Source organism: Parambassis ranga, chromosome 8 (genome assembly GCF_900634625.1).
Source record: "Parambassis ranga chromosome 8, fParRan2.1, whole genome shotgun sequence".
NCBI classification, from domain to species: domain Eukaryota; kingdom Metazoa; phylum Chordata; class Actinopteri; family Ambassidae; genus Parambassis; species Parambassis ranga.
The window spans coordinates 13,775,274-13,793,298 of NC_041029.1; the positions used below are offsets into that span (position 1 = coordinate 13,775,274).

Consider the following 18,025-nt stretch of genomic DNA (forward strand, 5'->3'; position numbering starts at 1 on the left):
ATCTGCAGATACACCTGCTGTTTGTTGTTGTCTCTGGAGATGGTGAACCGGCCTTGGACTGACTGAGAGTAATAAGTGCTAGTAGTATAGATAACAGCAATCCACTCCAGTCCTTTTCCAGCAGCCTGTCTGATCCAAGCTACATCAGGAGTGCTACTGAACCCTGCATATGTACAGGTGAGTGTGTGTGAGTCTCCTGGTCTTTTCAGCGCTGGTTCAGACTCAGTCAGTGTTTGACCCTGAGTACCTGCAGACATGGAAACAGCTGGTTAACTGCAGTCATTCTGTCAGGAAGTCAGAAATCAGTGGTTGTCCTTACCAGCACAGTGAAGTGATAAAATGAGACAGAGGAAGAAATAATGAGGTCTGATCATTGTGAAAGCCGTTTGTCTCTGCAGTCAGTGATGAAGTCTCTGTCCGTCACTCTGTGACACCTTTGTAAAGATGGAGCTGATCAGAGTTTTGCATTGACTCCTCCTAAAACACAAACACACCACATTTCACACAGCTGTCATCATTCAGCAACATATTTCTTCCTGTTTGTCTCATTCAATCATTAATTATTGATTTATTGATGTTTCTATTTGTTCTATTTTAATATGTATTTGACTCATTTCTTCATTTAGTTTTGAACAACACACATGAATGACTGTCTGTGTACATTTACAGTGGTCAGAGTCCTTTGTCCAGATCTGTAGCAGACACCAACTTCAGCACATGTAGCCATGAAAGCAACAATAAACCAACCAGACAGAGCTGCTCTGTTCAGCTCAGTGAAAATGTAACAATGTGAGAAAATGTGTTCATAAAATCAGACAAACATTCAAATGTTCTTTTAGAGGCAGCACAGTGCTGCAGTGGTTAGCACTGTGGCCTCAGGTTCTGGGTTGGATTCCAGCTCTCTGGCCTCTCTGAAATGCTCCTTTTATACTCAGTCATGTTTCTCACCTGCTGGTAATTAACATGATTAGTTACCAAATGCTCAAATGCATCTGTTGTTACTTTTGCAGCCTTTTGTTGCCACTGTTCCAACTTTTTTTAGATGTGTTGCTGCCATCAGATTCCGAAGGAGCTAATAGTTTCCATGAAATGTTAAAATGTCTCAGTTTCAACACCTTGATGTGTTCTTTATGTTCAAGTGGGAATAAAATACTTTGTGTAGCAGTGAACACTGAGTCCACACTGACTGAACATGTGGACAAACGGCCAGAGTCTCAGAGGCTTCCATGTGTTTTTAAGGCCTGACATGTCTCAGTGCTCCTCTCACAGAGGTCTCTGTTTTTGCACAGCGTTGTCGCCTCTTGTGTCATTGTGGCTCTCGTGCACAGTAATACACAGCAGAGTCTTCTTCTTTCAGACTCCTTACCACTAAATGCACGGCATTCTGGGAAGTGTCTTTACTGATGGAAAACTGGCCCTGCAGGCTTTGTGCAAATACGGTGCCACTTCCAGAATCAATGCGTCCGATCCACTCCAGTCCTCTTCCTGTTTTCTGACGAATCCAGTGCAGCCAAGACAGAGGGAGTCCCTGTACTTTGCAGGACAGAGTGACGGACGCTCCTGCTCTGCTGATCACCGGCTCCGAGGAGGTGAGGGACTGACCCCGAGCAGCTGGAAGAGACACAGAGTTTAGACATGTGAAGCTGCGTCTCTGTTCCTCTGCTGGACTTCACTCACCTGAAATGAGAGCCAGAAGGAGGACGCTGTGTGCGACTGTCATGGTGGGACGTGGTCTGAGACTGCAGCTGTGCAGGTTTATATGGAGGACCTACAACCAGAGTAGGAGGGTGTGGATTTGCATTTTAAACATAAAGATTAAGCAGTGCTGGACTCTGAGACACACAGTCAGCTGTTAGTGTGAGACAGCTGAAGGACTGATTGTGTGTTTGATGTCAGCATGAAGCTTTAAAAGAGTCGAGGACTCAAAAGTGACACAAGACACACAAACAACCTCTGTAAATTACAAACTACCACATTTATTATACTGCTGAGTTGATCAGTGGAGTGAGAGCGCCTCCTCTGGTGGCTTCATGCTACAAGTGTTCAGGCACTGAGGGGTTTTTGTTCAGCTCTGTTGTGTTGTGTTGTTGTCTCATCACAGTGTGATTGTGTTACCAGTGTTTATTTTGCATTGTTAATGATGTTCAGATAAACTCACAGTGAATGACCTCTGGAGAAACAAAGGGTTTAACAAGGATTCAAATGTCCAAAAGCATAGGGAAGAAATCAGTGAGAAGATGCTGAGAATCGGACCAAGACGCAGACTGAGGCTGAGGAAAACACAGGTGCAAACCTACAAACATGGACACAGAGGTAATCACCAGTCCTCTGAGGAAATACAGGAAATCCAGACCTATGATACTGTAGTCCTCCTTGTCACTCAAGAGAGGACAAAGAGGACATCTCCACACAGAGACACACTCACACTAAGGTGGAAGAAGAGAAAGAGAGAGCGAGAGAGGAAGAAAGAATGAAAGGATGTCTGAGCATGTGTGTCCAAAGGAATCTTGAGTAAATGGATGGGAGCTCAGCCAGCTCCGCCCCCCAGTTCCAAATATTTTTACTTCAGTCTCCATTACTCTTAAAGCACCTGTTGATGGAAAAAAGAGATAAAACACAACGTCAGCTGCTGCTTTAAGATTGTAAATGTGTGTGTCTGTGTGTGTGTCAGTGTTTTCCAAATTCTTCTGCTGCCACCTTCAGGTGTTTATAAAAAGGTTTTTTGTTGATGTTTTTGTACAGCCTCTCTAATCACTTTAAACACTGTGAGTCTCTGGCACAGTAATACACAGCAGAGTCTTCAGGCTGTAAGTTGTTCAGTCTCAGATGCACCATGCTGTTACTTGTATCTTTGTTAATTTCTGCACGTCCACTCACACTGCTCGCATAGCGGTTGCTGCTGGGATTATTGGTACCAAACCCGATCCATTCCAGTGGTTTTCCTGCAGCTTGTCTGATCCAGTGCATATAACAACAGCTAAAATCAAATCCAGATCCTCTGCAGGAGAGACTGAGAGTCTCTCCGGGCTGTTTGACCACTGAACTGGAAGGAATGGACTCCATACTCTGACCTGTACAACCTGCTGAGGACAAAGTGAGACAGGAAGCAGAGAGGAAAGTCAGACGGTCATCTGGGAAGTTTGTTGTGCTGTCAGTGACGGAGCGAGGCTCCAAATGTGCTCTACAAGTGTTCAGGCACTGAGGGGTTTTTGTTCAGCTCTGCTGATGGTTTGTGTCACTGTGAGTCTCTGGCACAGTAATACACAGCTGAGTCTTCAGGCTGCAGTCTGCTCATCTGCAGATACACCTGCCGTTTGTTGTTGTCTCTGGAGACGCTGAACCGGCCTTGGACTGACTGAGAGTAGTACTTGCCGCTACCATCAGTGTAAATTAACGCAATCCACTCCAGTCCTTTTCCAGCAGCCTGTCTGACCCAGACCATTTGATAGCTGCTAAATGTGAATCCAGCTCCTGTACAGGTGAGTGTGTGTGAGTCTCCAGGACTTTTCAGCACTGCTTCAGATTGTGTCAGAGTCTGACCATCAACACCTGTCAAGACAAAGGAGAAAACAGTCCCTCTCTGTGAGCTGATCACTTTTTAAAGACAGAGCTGAACATCAGTGAGTATGTTTGACCTGCCCAGCAGATAGTTAGAAGCAGCAGTCCTGTCCTACAGTCCATCATGTTAAACTGTGTGTCCACTGTCCTCTGTCATTCTCTCTGCAGGCAGATAAGTAGAGCTGGAAGACGTCTGAGTTTTGCATTGACTCCTCCTCACACAGACTGTAGATATATTTGGTCAAAGTGCTGAACAGATGTCCACGAGTCCATCAGCTGTTCAGTCACACATCAACACACACATACTTCACAACAGTTGTGTTGTTGTCTCATCACAGTGTGATTGTGTTACCAGTGTTTATTTTGTATTGTTAATGATGTTCAGATAAACTCACAGTCAATAAAACACTTTCAGCCTCTTCCTCTTTTTAAAATAACTTCATGTGTCCTCTGTGATGTTTATAATGAGGTCTGAGTGATGGAACATCATGAAGTGTGTGAAGATGTGGATAGAAGTGTCTCTGAGGTCATGTGTGTGTTTGTGGAGGTTTTTGTAGCAGCACCTGCTGGTTTAGCTTCATTTTGAATAAATAAATACAGTGAAAAAGTTATATGTTGTTCATCTGAAGTTCAATTCAATTCAGTTTTATTTATATAGCGCATTTTACAATCAGAAATTGTCTCAAAGCGCTTCACAGAAACTCAGAGCGTGAGACCCAGAACCCGAGCCCCCCAAGAGACCTGTGGCAAGGAAAAACTCCCTTTAAGAGGAAGAAACCTTAAGCAGGACCCGAGGATGAAGGAGAGAGAGAGAGAGAGAGAGAGAGAGAGAGAGAGAGAGAGAGGAGCAAACATGATACAAACATGATACAGTACAGAGCAAACATGACAGCAAGATGAAACAGTGATTATATAATAATGGATATCTATATATATCGTCAGTCCATAAGTAGTAATAGTAATTTGATAGTAATCAAAGTAAAGATGAGCAGCAGAAGTTGTTTCTGTCTAACACAAAGACCCTCTATGATCTGATACATTTATCATGTTTTTACACAGAAACAAAGAGGAGGCACAAACTTTTGATCATGACAGTCATGTGATCAATAATGATGTTTTAGATAACAGTAAACACAGGAAGTAGTTTTTGTACAGCCTCTCTTCAAACTTCATTAATATAAAGAGGAAACAGAACACAGACGGATGCTGGAGAGTTTCTGTGAGTTGATCAGTGGAGTGAGAGCGCCTCCTCTGGTGGCTTCATGTCAGAAGTGTTCAGGCACTGAGGGGTTTTTGTTCAGCTCTGCTGATGGTTTGTGTCACTGTGAGTATCTGGCACAGTAATACACAGCAGAGTCTTCAGGCTGCACATTCTGTCCGGTTAGAATCAATCTAATGTTGGAAGAGTCTTCAGAAATACTGAACTTGTTTTTCAGTGAATCTTTGTAGTAGGAAATTCCTCTATATCTCCTTCCAATCCACTCCAGTCCTTTCCCCTCACGCTGTCTGATCCAATGTGTTTCATAGCTGCTATCAGTCAGAGAATAACCAGACACCTGACAGGTGATGGTCAGAGTCTGTCCAGGCTGCACAACCTGTGAGTCTGGCTGGATGAGTTGGACACTGTGCACACCTGTGGAAACACAAATCAACATTATCTCCATCATTCAGCTGAACATTTCTAATGTGTGTATGAATCCACTGAAAGCTGCTCACAGGATCCAGCTGCCAGCAGCAGCATCACAGCTGCACACAACATGTTGGATGAAGTCAGCTCCTCTGACACACACATACAACAACTTAAAGCTGTTTGTCTCTGCTCACGCTACACTGTGTGTGTGTCAGTGATTCAGTCTTAAACTCTGCAGCAACACATTAAAAGATGGAAGAGGTCAGAGCTTTGCATCGACTCCTCCTCCTCAAAGAGAAACACTCCTCAACTCATGCAAATTTCTGCACATTTTCATCTTCATTTCATGACTTTAAATTCATGACTGCAGCGTTTGGTGGCCTTTATATCATATATACAATCTCAATATATTCAATATTGATCTTTAAAGTCAATCATGGAAACATTATGAGTCATTTCTGTTAAAGCACATGTTGAAGCTTTAAAAAACAGGAAGTGATGAACCACAACGTCAGCTGCTGCTTTAAGACTGTAAATGTGTGTGTCTGTCTGTGTGTCAGTGTTTTCCAAATTCTTCTGCTGCCACCTTCAGGTGTTCATAAAAAGGTTTTCTGTGGAGTTTTTGTACAGCCTCTCTGATCACTTTAAACACTGTGAGTCTCTGGCACAGTAATACACAGCAGAGTCTTCAGGCTGCACATTCTGTCCGTTCAGAGTCACTCTGTTGTTGGAAGAATCCACGTCGATGCTGAACTTGTTCTTCAGTGAATCTTTGTAGTATGAACCTCCTGTATATCTCATTCCGATCCACTCCAGTCCTTTCCCTGCAGGTTGTCTGATCCAAGCGGTGTACCAGCTGCTAACAGAGTAAGAGACCTGACAGGTGATGGTCAGACTCTGACCTGGCTGCACAGCCACAGAGGCTGGCTGTGTCAGCTGTTCACACTTCACACCTGTAAAGAAAGAAGAAACTATTTGGTCAGAAATGATGAAGTGCACAAAGAGCTGCTGACTGTGATGAATCCAAAGAGACTCACAGGATCCAGCTGCTAACAGCAGCAGCAGAGCAGCAGAGAACATGTTGAGTCTGACACACTGTGAGCTTCACTGACACTCTGGTGTTTTTATAGCTGCACAAATGTGGCCCAGTTTGCATAGAATGAATCAAAGCATCACTGTGGCTCTAAGTGGAGTCAGAGCACCTCTGCTTTGTGTCTGTTACTCATCATACTGCAGCACTTATTGGAACATTCCTGCAGTCACAGCAGCTCTTTCTAAATGTTTTCTCCTCAGGACTTTGACTTTAATCTCAGCATCCAGAGTCACATTCTACAGAAACACTAAGGTTTTGTATCACAGACTCATCAGACTCTTATTTTGAAGTCGTGCACAGATACATGTGCTGCTCAGGAACTGAAGCTATGTGATGTATTTAAGGAAGAAATAAAGTCATGTTCAGTAGTCAGTACTCCTTGTATTCATTACTGTTGTGTAAAACATAACACACAATGATCATAGTGGGTCTTAGTATCAGGTAAACACAACCTACAGCCCTTTCAGAGGAACCGCTGCTTCTCTAACACCATTGATTTTTGTTTTTCTCTCCTGTCATTGTGTTAACACACACCTGCTGCCTGTTGCTTCATGTTACTCTGAAATTAAAGTCATAAATCAACATGAATTCTTGATGGTTTCAGAGTGATACATAAAACTTTATGAACTTATCGATCTTTGCTCTTTCTGACCTTTGACCTCTGAAGGTGTTTCTCCTTCATGGGATGAATTCTGGGCACCAACAGGGATCAAAAGACTGATGAATACTGGTGAGTTGATCAGTGGAGTGAGAGCGCCTCCTCTGGTGGCTTCATGTTACAAGTGTTCAGGCACTGAGGGGTTTTTGTTCAGCTCTGCTGATGGTTTGTGTCACTGTGAGTCTCTGGCACAGTAATACACAGCAGAGTCTTCAGGCTGCAGTCTGCTCATCTGCAGATACACCTGCTGTTTGCTGTTGTCTCTGGAGACGCTGAACCGGCCTTGGACTGACTGAGAGTAGAAGGTTCTCCCATCATTAGTAGTAGTTGCGACCCACTCCAGTCCTTTTCCAGCAGCCTGTCTGATCCAGCCCATCCAGTAGCTGCTTAATGAGAGTCCAGCTCCTGTACAGGTGAGTGTGTGTGAGTCTCCAGGACTTTTCAGCACTGCTTCAGATTGTGTCAGAGTCTGACCATCAACACCTGTCAAGACAAAGGAGAAAACAGTCCCTCTCTGTGAGCTGATCACTTTTTAAAGACAGAGCTGAACATCAGTGAGTATGTTTGACCTGCCCAGCAGATAGTTAGAAGCAGCAGTCCTGTCCTACAGTCCATCATGTTAAACTGTGTGTCCACTGTCCTCTGTCATCCTCTCTGCAGGCAGATAAGTAGAGCTGGAAGACGTCTGAGTTTTGCATTAACTCCTCCTCACACAGACTGTAGATATATTTGGTCAAAGTGCTGAACAGATGTCCACGAGTCCATCAGCTGTTCAGTCACACATCAACACACACATACTTCACAACAGTTGTGTTGTTGTCTCATCACAGTGTGATTGTGTTACCAGTGTTTATTTTATATTGTTAATGATGTTCAGATAAACTCACAGTCAATAAAACACTTTCAGCCTCTTCCTCTTTCATGTGTCCTCTGTGATGTTTATAATGAGGTCTGAGTGTTGGAACATCATGAAGTGTGTGAAGATGTGGATAGAAGTGTCTCTGAGGTCACATGTGTGTGTGTGTGTGTGTGTGTGTGTGTGTGTGTGTGTGTGTGTGTGTGTGTGGAGGTTTTTGTACAGCTGCTCTGCTCTCTTCAGTCACTGTGTGTCGAGCACAGAAGTAAACAGCAGAATCTTCTGCTGTCAGCCTGCTGATCTGGAGGTACTGAGTGCTGCTGGAAACATCTTCAGTCATGGAGAAACGACTCTGAAAGGAGCTGCTGTAGCTCGCAGAGTTTGAACCTGTGTTCATCCACCCAATCCACTCCAGAGCTTTCCCTGGTTTCTGCTGTATCCAGTGAATATTGTAGCTCGTCATGCTGTAACCTGATATGACACAGGACATCTTCACTGTGTCTCCAGGTCTTTTCAGCTCAGAGGGGGTCTGCTGCAGTCTGATCTCACTGCAAACTCCTGCAAACAGACACATTCTGACCATCATCCATCACAGCAGAGCAAACATCTCCAGAGCTTTGAAGCAGAAATGATTTTCTCACCATGAACACAAACTATGAAGAATAAAGTGCAGAAAGTCAAACCTCCCATTCTGTGATGTGATCAGAGACTTTGTCAGATTTACAGACTGTTTGTGTTACAGCTGACAGGAGGATGACACATGCTGTGTTTATAAGGGAGCACACATTTGCATAGAACGTCCCATGAAGACACTGAGAGGGCTGCACACCTGCTGATGATCAATTCATCAAGGACTGATGGTCAGCAGCACCTGCTGTTTTAGCTTCATTTTGAATAAATAAATACAGTGAAAAAGTTATATGTTGTTCATCTGAGGTTGTTTTTGTCTAACACAAAGACCCTCTATGATCAGATATATGTATCATGTTTTTACACTGAAACAAAGAAGAGGCACTAACTTTTGATCATGACAGTCATGTGATCAATAATGATCACTGTCAGTGGATGTTTTAGATAACAGCGAACACAGGAAGTAGATTTTGTACAGCCTCTCTGATCACTTCAGACTTCCCCAAACAGGAAACAGAAGACAGATGGATGCTGGAGAGGTTCTGTGAGTTGATCAGTGGAGTGAGAGCGCCTCCTCTGGTGGCTTCATGTTACAAGTGTTCAGGCACTGAGGGGTTTTTGTTCAGCTCTGCTGATGGTTTGTATCACTGTGACTCTCTGGCACAGTAATACAAAGCAGAGTCTTCAGGCTGCAAGCTGCTCATCTGCAGATACACCTGCTGTTTGCTGTTGTCTCTGGAGATGGTGAACCGGCCTTGGACTGACTGAGAGTAATAAGTGGTAGTAGTATAGATAACAGCAATCCACTCCAGTCCTTTTCCAGCAGCCTGTCTGATCCAAGCTATGCTAGGAGTGCTACTGAACCCTGCATATGTACAGGTGAGTGTGTGTGAGTCTCCTGGTATTTTCAGCGCTGGTTCAGACTCAGTCAGTGTTTGACCCTCAGTACCTGCAGACATGGAAACAGCTGGTTAACTGCAGTCATTCTGTCAGGAAGTCAGAAATCAGTGGTTGTCCTTACCAGCACAGTGAAGTGATAAAATGAGACAGAGGAAGAAATAATGAGGTCTGATCATTGTGAAAGCCGTTTGTCTCTGCAGTCAGTGATGAAGTCTCTGTCCGTCACTCTGTGACACCTTTGTAAAGATGGAGCTGATCAGAGTTTTGCATTGACTCCTCCTAAAACACAAACACACCACATTTCACACAGCTGTCATCACTCAGCAACGTCTTTCTTCCTGTTTGTCTCATTCAATCATTCATTATTGATTTATTGATGTTTCTATTTGCTCTATTTTAATATGTATTTGACTCATTTCTTCATTTAGTTTTGAACAACACACATGAATGACTGTCTGTGTACATTTACAGTGGTCAGATTCCTTTGTCCAGAGCTGCAGCACAGACACCAACTTCAGCACATGTAGCCATGAAAGCAACAATAAACCAACCAGACAGAGCTGCTCTGTTCAGCTCAGTGAAAATGTAACAATGTGAGAAAATGTGTTCATAAAATCAGAAAAACATTCAAATGTTCTTTAGAGGCAGCACAGTGCTGCAGTGGTTAGCACTGTGGCCTCAGGTTCTGGGTTGGATTCCAGTTCTCTGGCCTCTCTGAAATGCTCCTTTTATACTCAGTCATGTTGCTCACCTGCTGCTAATTAACATGATTAGTTACCAAATGCTCAAATGCATCAGTTGTTACTTTTGCAGCCTTTTGTTGCCACTGTTCCAACTTTTTTTAGATGTGTTGCTGCCATCAGATTCAGAAGGAGCTAATAGTTTCCATGAAATGTTAAATGTCTCAGTTTCAACACCTTGATGTGTTCTTTATGTTCAAGTGGGAATAAAATACTTTGTGTAGCAGTGAACACTGAGTCCACACTGACTGAACATGTGGACAAACAGCCAGAGTCTCAGAGGCTTCCATGTGTTTTTAAGGCCTGACATGCCTCAGTGCTCCTCTCACAGAGGTCTCTGTTTTTGTACAGCATTGTCGCCTCTTGTGTCACTGTGGCTCTCATGCACAGTAATACACAGCAGAGTCTTCTTCTTTCAGACTCCTCCCACTAAATGCACGGCATTCTGGGAAGTGTCTTTACTGATGGAAAACTGGCCCTGCAGGCTTTGTGCAAATACGGTGCCAGTTCCATCATTGATGTGTCCGATCCACTCTAGTCCTCTTCCTGCTTTCTGACGAATCCAGTGCAGCCAAGACAGAGGGAGTCCCTGTACTTTGCAGGACAGAGTGACGGACGCTCCTGCTCTGCTGATCACCGGCTCTGAGGAGGTGAGGGACTGACCCCGAGCAGCTGGAAGAGACACAGAGTTTAGACATGTGAAGCTGCGTCTCTCTTCCTCTGCTGGACTTCACTCACCTGAAATGAGAGCCAGGAGGAGGACGCTGTGTGTGACTGTCATGGTGGGACGTGGTCTGAGACTGCAGCTATGCAGGTTTATATGGAGGACCTAGAAACAGAGTGGGAGGGTGTGGATTTGCATTTTAGACATAAAGTTAGAGCAGTGCTGGACTCTGAGACACACAGTCAGCTGTTAGTGTGAGACAGCTGAAGGACTGATTGTGTGTTTGATGTCAGCATGAAGCTTTAAAAGAGTCGAGGACTCACACACACTGTTAGTGTGTCCTTAAAGTGACACAAGACAAACAAACAACCTCTGTAAATTACAAACTACCACATTTATTATACTGCTGAGTTGATCAGTGGAGTGAGAGCGCCTCCTCTGATGGCTTCATGCTACAAGTGTTCAGGCACTGAGGGGTTTTTGTTCAGCTCCGTTGTGTTGTGTTGTTGTCTCATCACTGTGTGATTGTGTTACCAGTGTTTATTTTGCATTGTTAATGATGTTCAGATAAGCGCACAGTGAATGACCTCTGGAGAAACAAAGGGTTTAACAAGGATTCAAATGTCCAAAAGCATAGGGAAGAAATCAGTGAGAAGATGCTGAGAATCGGACCAAGACGCAGACTGAGGCTGAGGAAAACACAGGTGCAAACCTACAAACATGGACACAGAGGTAATCACCAGTCCTGTGAGGAAATCCAGGAAATCCAGACCTATGATACTGTAGTCCTCCTTGTCACTCAGGAGAGGACAAGGAGGACATCTCCACACAGAGACACTCACACAAAGGAGAAAGAAGAGAAAGAGAGAGCGAGAGAGAGCAAGGAAGAATGAAAGGATGTCTGAGCATGTGTGTCCAAAGAAATCTTGAGTAAACTGATGAGAGCTCAGCCAGCTCCACCCTCCAGTTCCAAATATGGTCACTTCAGTCTCCATTACTCTTAAAGCACCTGTTGATGGAACAAACAGGAAGTGATGAACCACAACGTCAGCTGCTGCTTTAAGATTGTAAATGTGTGTGTCTGTGTGTGTGTCAGTATTTTCCAAATTCTTCTGCTGCCACCTTCAGGTGTTCATAAAAAGGTTTTCTGTGGAGTTTTTGTACAGCCTCTCTAATCACTTTAAACACTGTGGCTGTCTGGCACAGTAATACACAGCAGAGTCTTCAGGCTGCACATTCTGTCCAGTTAGCGTCAATCTAATGTTGGAAGAGTCTTCAGAAATACTGAACTTGTTCTTCAGTGAATCTTTGTAGTAAGAACTTCCTGTATATCTCATTCCAATCCACTCCAGTCCTTTCCCCTCATGCTGTCTGATCCAATGTGTTGAATAGCTGCCATCAGTCAGAGAATAACCAGACACCTGACAGGTGATGGTCAGAGTCTGTCCAGGCTGCACAACCTGTGAGTCTGGTTGGATGAGTTGGACACTGTGCACACCTGTGGAAACACAAATCAACATTATCTCCATCATTCAGCTGAACATTTCTAATGTGTGTATGAATCCACTGAAAGCTGCTCACAGGATCCAGCTGCCAGCAGCAGCATCACAGCTGCACACAACATGTTGGATGAAGTCAGCTCCTCTGACACACACACACACACACACTTCATGTCCTTTTGAATGAACTTTATTTGCATATATCTGAATAAATTAGAGGCGTGAACAGCTCTTCTTCTGGATCAGACTGTGTGTGAGCATGTAGATTCATTGATTAGACCTGCAGCTCTGACAGAAATGTGTGTGATTATTGGAGAGGAACAATGTGTGAAAGTTTAATTGATCAGCAGCTCCTTCAGCTTTAAAAGCTTTAAAAAACAGGAAGTGATGAACCACAATGTCAGCTGCTGCGGTAAATGTGTGTCAGTGTTTTCCAAATTCTTCTGCTGCCACCTTCAGGTGTTCATAAAAAGGTTTTCTGTGGAGTTTTTGTACAGCCTCTCTGATCACTTTAAACACTGTGAGTATTTCGCACAGTAATACACAGCAGAGTCTTCAGGCTGTAAGTTGTTCAGTCTCAGATGCACCATGCTGTTACTGTTGTCTCTGGTGATTTCTAGACGTCCTCTCATGCTGCTCGCATAGTTAATGCTATTATCAGCCCAACGAATTCCCATCCATTCCAGTGGTTTTCCTGCAGCTTGTCTGATCCAGTTCATACCACAGCAGCTAAATGTGAATCCAGATCCTCTGCAGGAGAGACTGAGAGTCTCTCCGGGCTGTTTGACCACTGAACTGGAAGGAATGGACTCCATACTCTGACCTGTACAACCTGCTGAGGACAAAGTGAGACAGGAAGCAGAGAGGAAAGTCAGACGGTCATCTGGGAAGTTTGTTGTGCTGTCAGTGATGGAGCGAGGCTCCAAATGTGCTCTGATAAGAGGAGGAAGAGGAGGAAGCAGGAGGACTCACAGGGCAGAGAGAGAGTGAGCAGCAGCAGAGTGAGTGTGTTCATCATCCTGAGGCTGCACGTCTGACCTCTGATGCTCCACACAGAGAACCAGAGCGCTCAGCAGGACACAAGTACACTGCACACACTCAAGATTTGCATCAGGACGTCAGGAGGAGGGAGGGGCTCATGGAGGGTTCTGTATCGGCTTGGTGGTAAAACACTTATACCATAGCAGATATGTTGACTTTGACTGATTTTATGCACACTTTGAGGCCAACAGCATTATCCCATGAGCACCCAGGTACTTAGAAAGCTACAGCCCACACAAAGCTGCAGGCCTGGACAAAATCCCTGACTGTGTTGTGAAGGATTGTGTAAATGTACATCAAATACTGCAGCTGATAAAATAGAAACATGTGAAGATATATGAAGATGTCATGAACCATCATACAGAGTTTAATATTTAAATGTATTATTGTTTTATGTGGAGAACAAATGAAAAGAAAACATGTGAGAAAAACTGAAAGTTTGTGTTTTATTGTATCATTGTTGTTTCCACATGTGAATTATGACACTTTAATCAAACTTTAATCTGACCAAAAAAAGACGACTGCAGGTTTTGTACAGCTGTTCAACCACCTTCAGTCACTGTGAGTCTCTGGCACAGTAATACAGAGCAGAGTCTTCAGGCTGCAGTCTGCTCATCTGCAGATACACCTGCTGTTTGTTGTTGTCTCTGGAGACGCTGAACCGGCCTTGGACTGACCGAGAGTAGTACTTGCTGCTACCACTGCCACTGTTGATGTATGCAATCCACTCCAGTCCTTTTCCAGCAGTCTGTCTGATCCAGGCCATCCAATAGCCACCAACATCAAAACCAGACCCTGTACAGGTGAGTGTGTGTGAGTCTCCTGGTCTTTTCAGCGCTGGTTCAGACTCAGTCAGTGTTTGACCCTCAGTACCTGCAGACATGGAAACAGCTGGTTAACTGCAGTCATTCTGTCAGGAAGTCAGAAATCAGTGGTTGTCCTTACCAGCACAGTGAAGTGATAAAATGAGACAGAGGAAGAAATAATGAGGTCTGATCATTGTGAAAGCCGTTTGTCTCTGCAGTCAGTGATGAAGTCTCTGTCCGTCACTCTGTGACACCTTTGTAAAGATGGAGCTGATCAGAGTTTTGCATTGACTCCTCCTAAAACACAAACACACCACATTTCACACAGCTGTCATCACTCAGCAACGTCTTTCTTCCTGTTTGTCTCATTCAATCATTCATTATTGATTTATTGATATAATGTCATATGTGTGTGTTGAGGTATATGTCTTTGACAGCAGTACAGAAATGACTTCATCTTCAGGATGTTGCTGGAATATTCACCCAACATAACATGGGAGTGAATGAGAGTAGGGAGTGGTGCTCTCTGCACGTGGAGGTGATTTTTAAAAAACTGTACGGTGCCATCACAATGAATCACCCACCAAATGAAACAGGACAAAGATCACGACTGTTGTTGTATAAATTAAGTATGTGGAGGACTTACTGTGGACAGGAAAGATGAAAACAAAAATATATCTAGGAAAATAAAGCTCCAACCTTCATGACCTCGTCATTTGACCTCTGAATGTGTTTCTGAGAGGTCTCCTTCATGGGATAAATTCTGTGTACAAACATACTGCAGCTCTCACTGACCAAACATTATGAGTAATTTCTGTTAAAGCACATGTTGATGGAAGCTTTAAAAACAGGAAGTGATGAACCACAACATCAGCTGCTGCTTTAAGACTGTAAATGTGTGTGTCAGTGTCCAAATTCTTCTGCTGCCACCTTCAGGTGTTCATAAAAAGGTTTTCTGTGGAGTTTTTGTACAGCCTCTCTGATCACTTTAAACACTGTGAGTCTCTGGCACAGTAATACACAGCAGAGTCTTCAGGCTGCACATTCTGTCCGTTCACAGTCACTCTGTTGTTGGAAGAGTCCAAGTCGATGCTGAACTTGTTCTTTAGTGAATCTTTGTAGTGTGAACCTCCTGTATATCTCCTTCCTATCCACTCCAGTCCTCTCCCTGCAGGCAGTCTGATCCAAGCTGTGTACCAGCTGCTAACAGAATAAGAGACCTGACAGGTGATGGTCAGACTCTGACCTGGCTGCACAGTCACAGAGGCTGGCTGTGTCAGCTGTTCACACTTCACACCTGTAAAAAAGAACATTCTCTTTGTGATCAATGATCAGGTTCCAACCTGCTGACTTTGATGAATGTACAGAGACTCACATCCAGCTGCTAAGAGCAGCAGCAGAGCTGCAGGAAACATGGTTGATGGTGAAGCTGACGTGCTGTGAACTCCACAGTCTGAGCTCAGCTCTTTATAGCTGAGTAACAAAGGAGGACACTGAGTTTGCATCCAGTCAACCATGTGGAGCTTCAGTGTCGCTCTGACTGGAGCAAACTGTACTGACAACAAGCATCAAACACCAAGTATGAAACATTATGAGTTATAGCATGTGTGTTCACAACTGAATGTGATTTAATATGTTTGTTTAATACAATAAATTCAATGTCAGCATCAGATTCACAACCTGAGGTTCTGAAACTGAACTCTGAACATTTTTTATTAAAGTTTCTTCTAAAAATGTTTGTATAAGCATTCAGTCTCATAAGATTATACAGTCTGGTTTACAGTCTTTAAAGTATTCATTTTAATGGATAAAATACAAAAGTATGGTGACAAATAAGAACATGACCTTAGCTACTGTGTTTACTGTTCATGTGATCATGTCTGTAAATGTCTCACTGATGAGAGCTTTAGTGTAGAAGACATAATGTGATCAATAATGATCAGAGCCAGTGAATTTTGTCATAACAGTACAGAGACTGTTTTCAGCTGATGATAAACACAGGAAGTAGTTTTTGTACATCTCTCCTCCAGCAGAGTCTTCAGGCTGCAGACGGTTCATCTGCAGAAAGACTTTACTGCTGGAGTCGTCTCTGGAGATGGTGAACCTGCCCTGAACTGACTGGGAGTAATGGATTGGAGAACTAGCTGTGCTTATATATGCAATCCACTCCAGTCCTTTTCCTGCAGCCTGTCTGACCCAGACCATCCGATAGCTGCTGAATGTGAATCCAGCTCCTGTACAGGTGAGTGTGTGTGAGTCTCCAGGACTTTTCAGCACTGCTTCAGATTGTGTCAGAGTCTGACCATCAACACCTGTCAAGACAAAGAAGAAAACAGTCCCTCTCTGTGAGCTGATCACTTTTTAAAGACAGAGCTGAACATCAGTGAGTATGTTTGACCTGCCCAGCAGATAGTTAGAAGCAGCAGTCCTGTCCTACAGTCCATCATGTTAAACTGTGTGTCCACTGTCCTCTGTCATCCTCTCTGCAGGCAGATAAGTAGAGCTGGAAGACGTCTGAGTTTTGCATTGACTCCTCCTCACACAGACTGTAGATATATTTGGTCAAAGTGCTGAACAGATGTCCACGAGTCCATCAGCTGTTCAGTCACACATCAACACACACATACTTCACAACAGTTGTGTTGTTGTCTCATCACAGTGTGATTGTGTTACCAGTGTTTATTTTGTATTGTTAGTGATGTTTAGATAAACTCACAGTCAATGACCTCTGAAGGAAAGAAGGTTTTAACAAGGGTTCAAATGTCCAAAAGAATAGAGAAGAAATCAGTGAGAAGATGCTGAGAATCGGACCAAGACGCAGACTGAGCCTGAACTGGGGCAGAGGAAAACACAGGTGCAAACCTACAAACATGGAAGACACAGAGATAATCACCAGTCCTGTGAGGAAACACAGGAAATCCAGACCTCTGATACTGTAGTCCTCCTTGTCACGCAGGAGAGGACACAGAGGACATCTCCACACAGAGACATAAAGGAGTAAGAAAAGAGAGAGAGAGGAAGTAAGAATGAAAAGATGTCTGAGCATGTAAGTCCAAAGAAATCTTAAGTAAATGGATGAGAGCTCAGCCAGCTCCTCCCTCCAGTTCCAAATATGGTCACTTCAGTCTCCATTACTCTTAAAGCACCTGTTGATGGAAAAAACAGGAAGTGATGAACCACAACGTCAGCTGCTGCTTTAAGACTGTAAATGTGTGTGTCTGTGTGTGTCAGTGTTTTCCAAATTCTTCTGCTGCCACCTTCAGGTGTTCATAAAAAGGTTTTCTGTGGAGTTTTTGTACAGCCTCTCTGATCACTTTAAACACTGTGACTCTCTGGCACAGTAATACACAGCAGAGTCTTCAGGCTGCACATTCTGTCCGTTCAGAGTCACTATTTTGTTGGAAGAGTCCAAGTCGATACTAAACTTGTTCTTCAGTGAATCTTTGTAGTGTGAATCACCCGTATATCTCCTTCCGATCCACTCCAGTCCTTTCCCTGCAGGCTGTCTGATCCAGTGTGTCCAGTAGCTGCTAACAGAATAAGAGACCTGACAGGTGATGGTCAGACTCTGACCTGGCTGCACAGTCACAGAGGCTGGCTGTGTCAGCTGTTCACACTTCACACCTATAAAAAAGAACATTCTCTTTGTGATCAATGATCAGGTTACAACCTCCTAAATGTGATGAATGTACAGAGACTCACATCCAGCTGCTAAGAGCAGCAGCAGAGCTGCAGGAAACATAGTTGATGGTGAAGCTGACGTGCTGTGAACTCCACAGTCTGAGCTCAGCTCTTTATAGCTGAGTAACAAAGGAGGACACTGAGTTTGCATCCATGCAGATGTCCAGTCTTTATAGGAGGCTGTGAGGACGTCCACTTTGCATAGAGAAGGACATCAAAGAAGGACGGACTGAACTGTGACAGGAAGTGTGTTTTCATTACTGTGTCCT

The 18,025-nt window shown here is 43.9% G+C and overlaps 1 protein-coding gene and 1 gene segment (V, D, J or C); both read right to left on the bottom strand.

The window, feature by feature from the left end:
• Positions 1-5,388, bottom strand: part of LOC114439964 (uncharacterized) — a 176,079-nt gene extending 170,691 nt beyond the window's left edge. The window contains exon 1 of the mRNA XM_028412181.1: positions 5,336-5,388. Within this exon, the coding sequence (XP_028267982.1) occupies positions 5,336-5,350 (15 nt within the window). The 5' untranslated portion in view covers positions 5,351-5,388. The remainder of the gene's footprint in view (positions 1-5,335) is intronic.
• A 25-nt stretch (positions 5,389-5,413) lies between these two features.
• LOC114439965 (Ig heavy chain V region 5A-like) lies at positions 5,414-6,274 on the bottom strand. The segment is given in 3 exon segments: positions 5,414-5,420; positions 5,844-6,141; positions 6,226-6,274. Coding segments are annotated over 3 exon segments (348 nt in total).
• Positions 6,275-18,025: the final 11,751 nt, after the last annotated feature.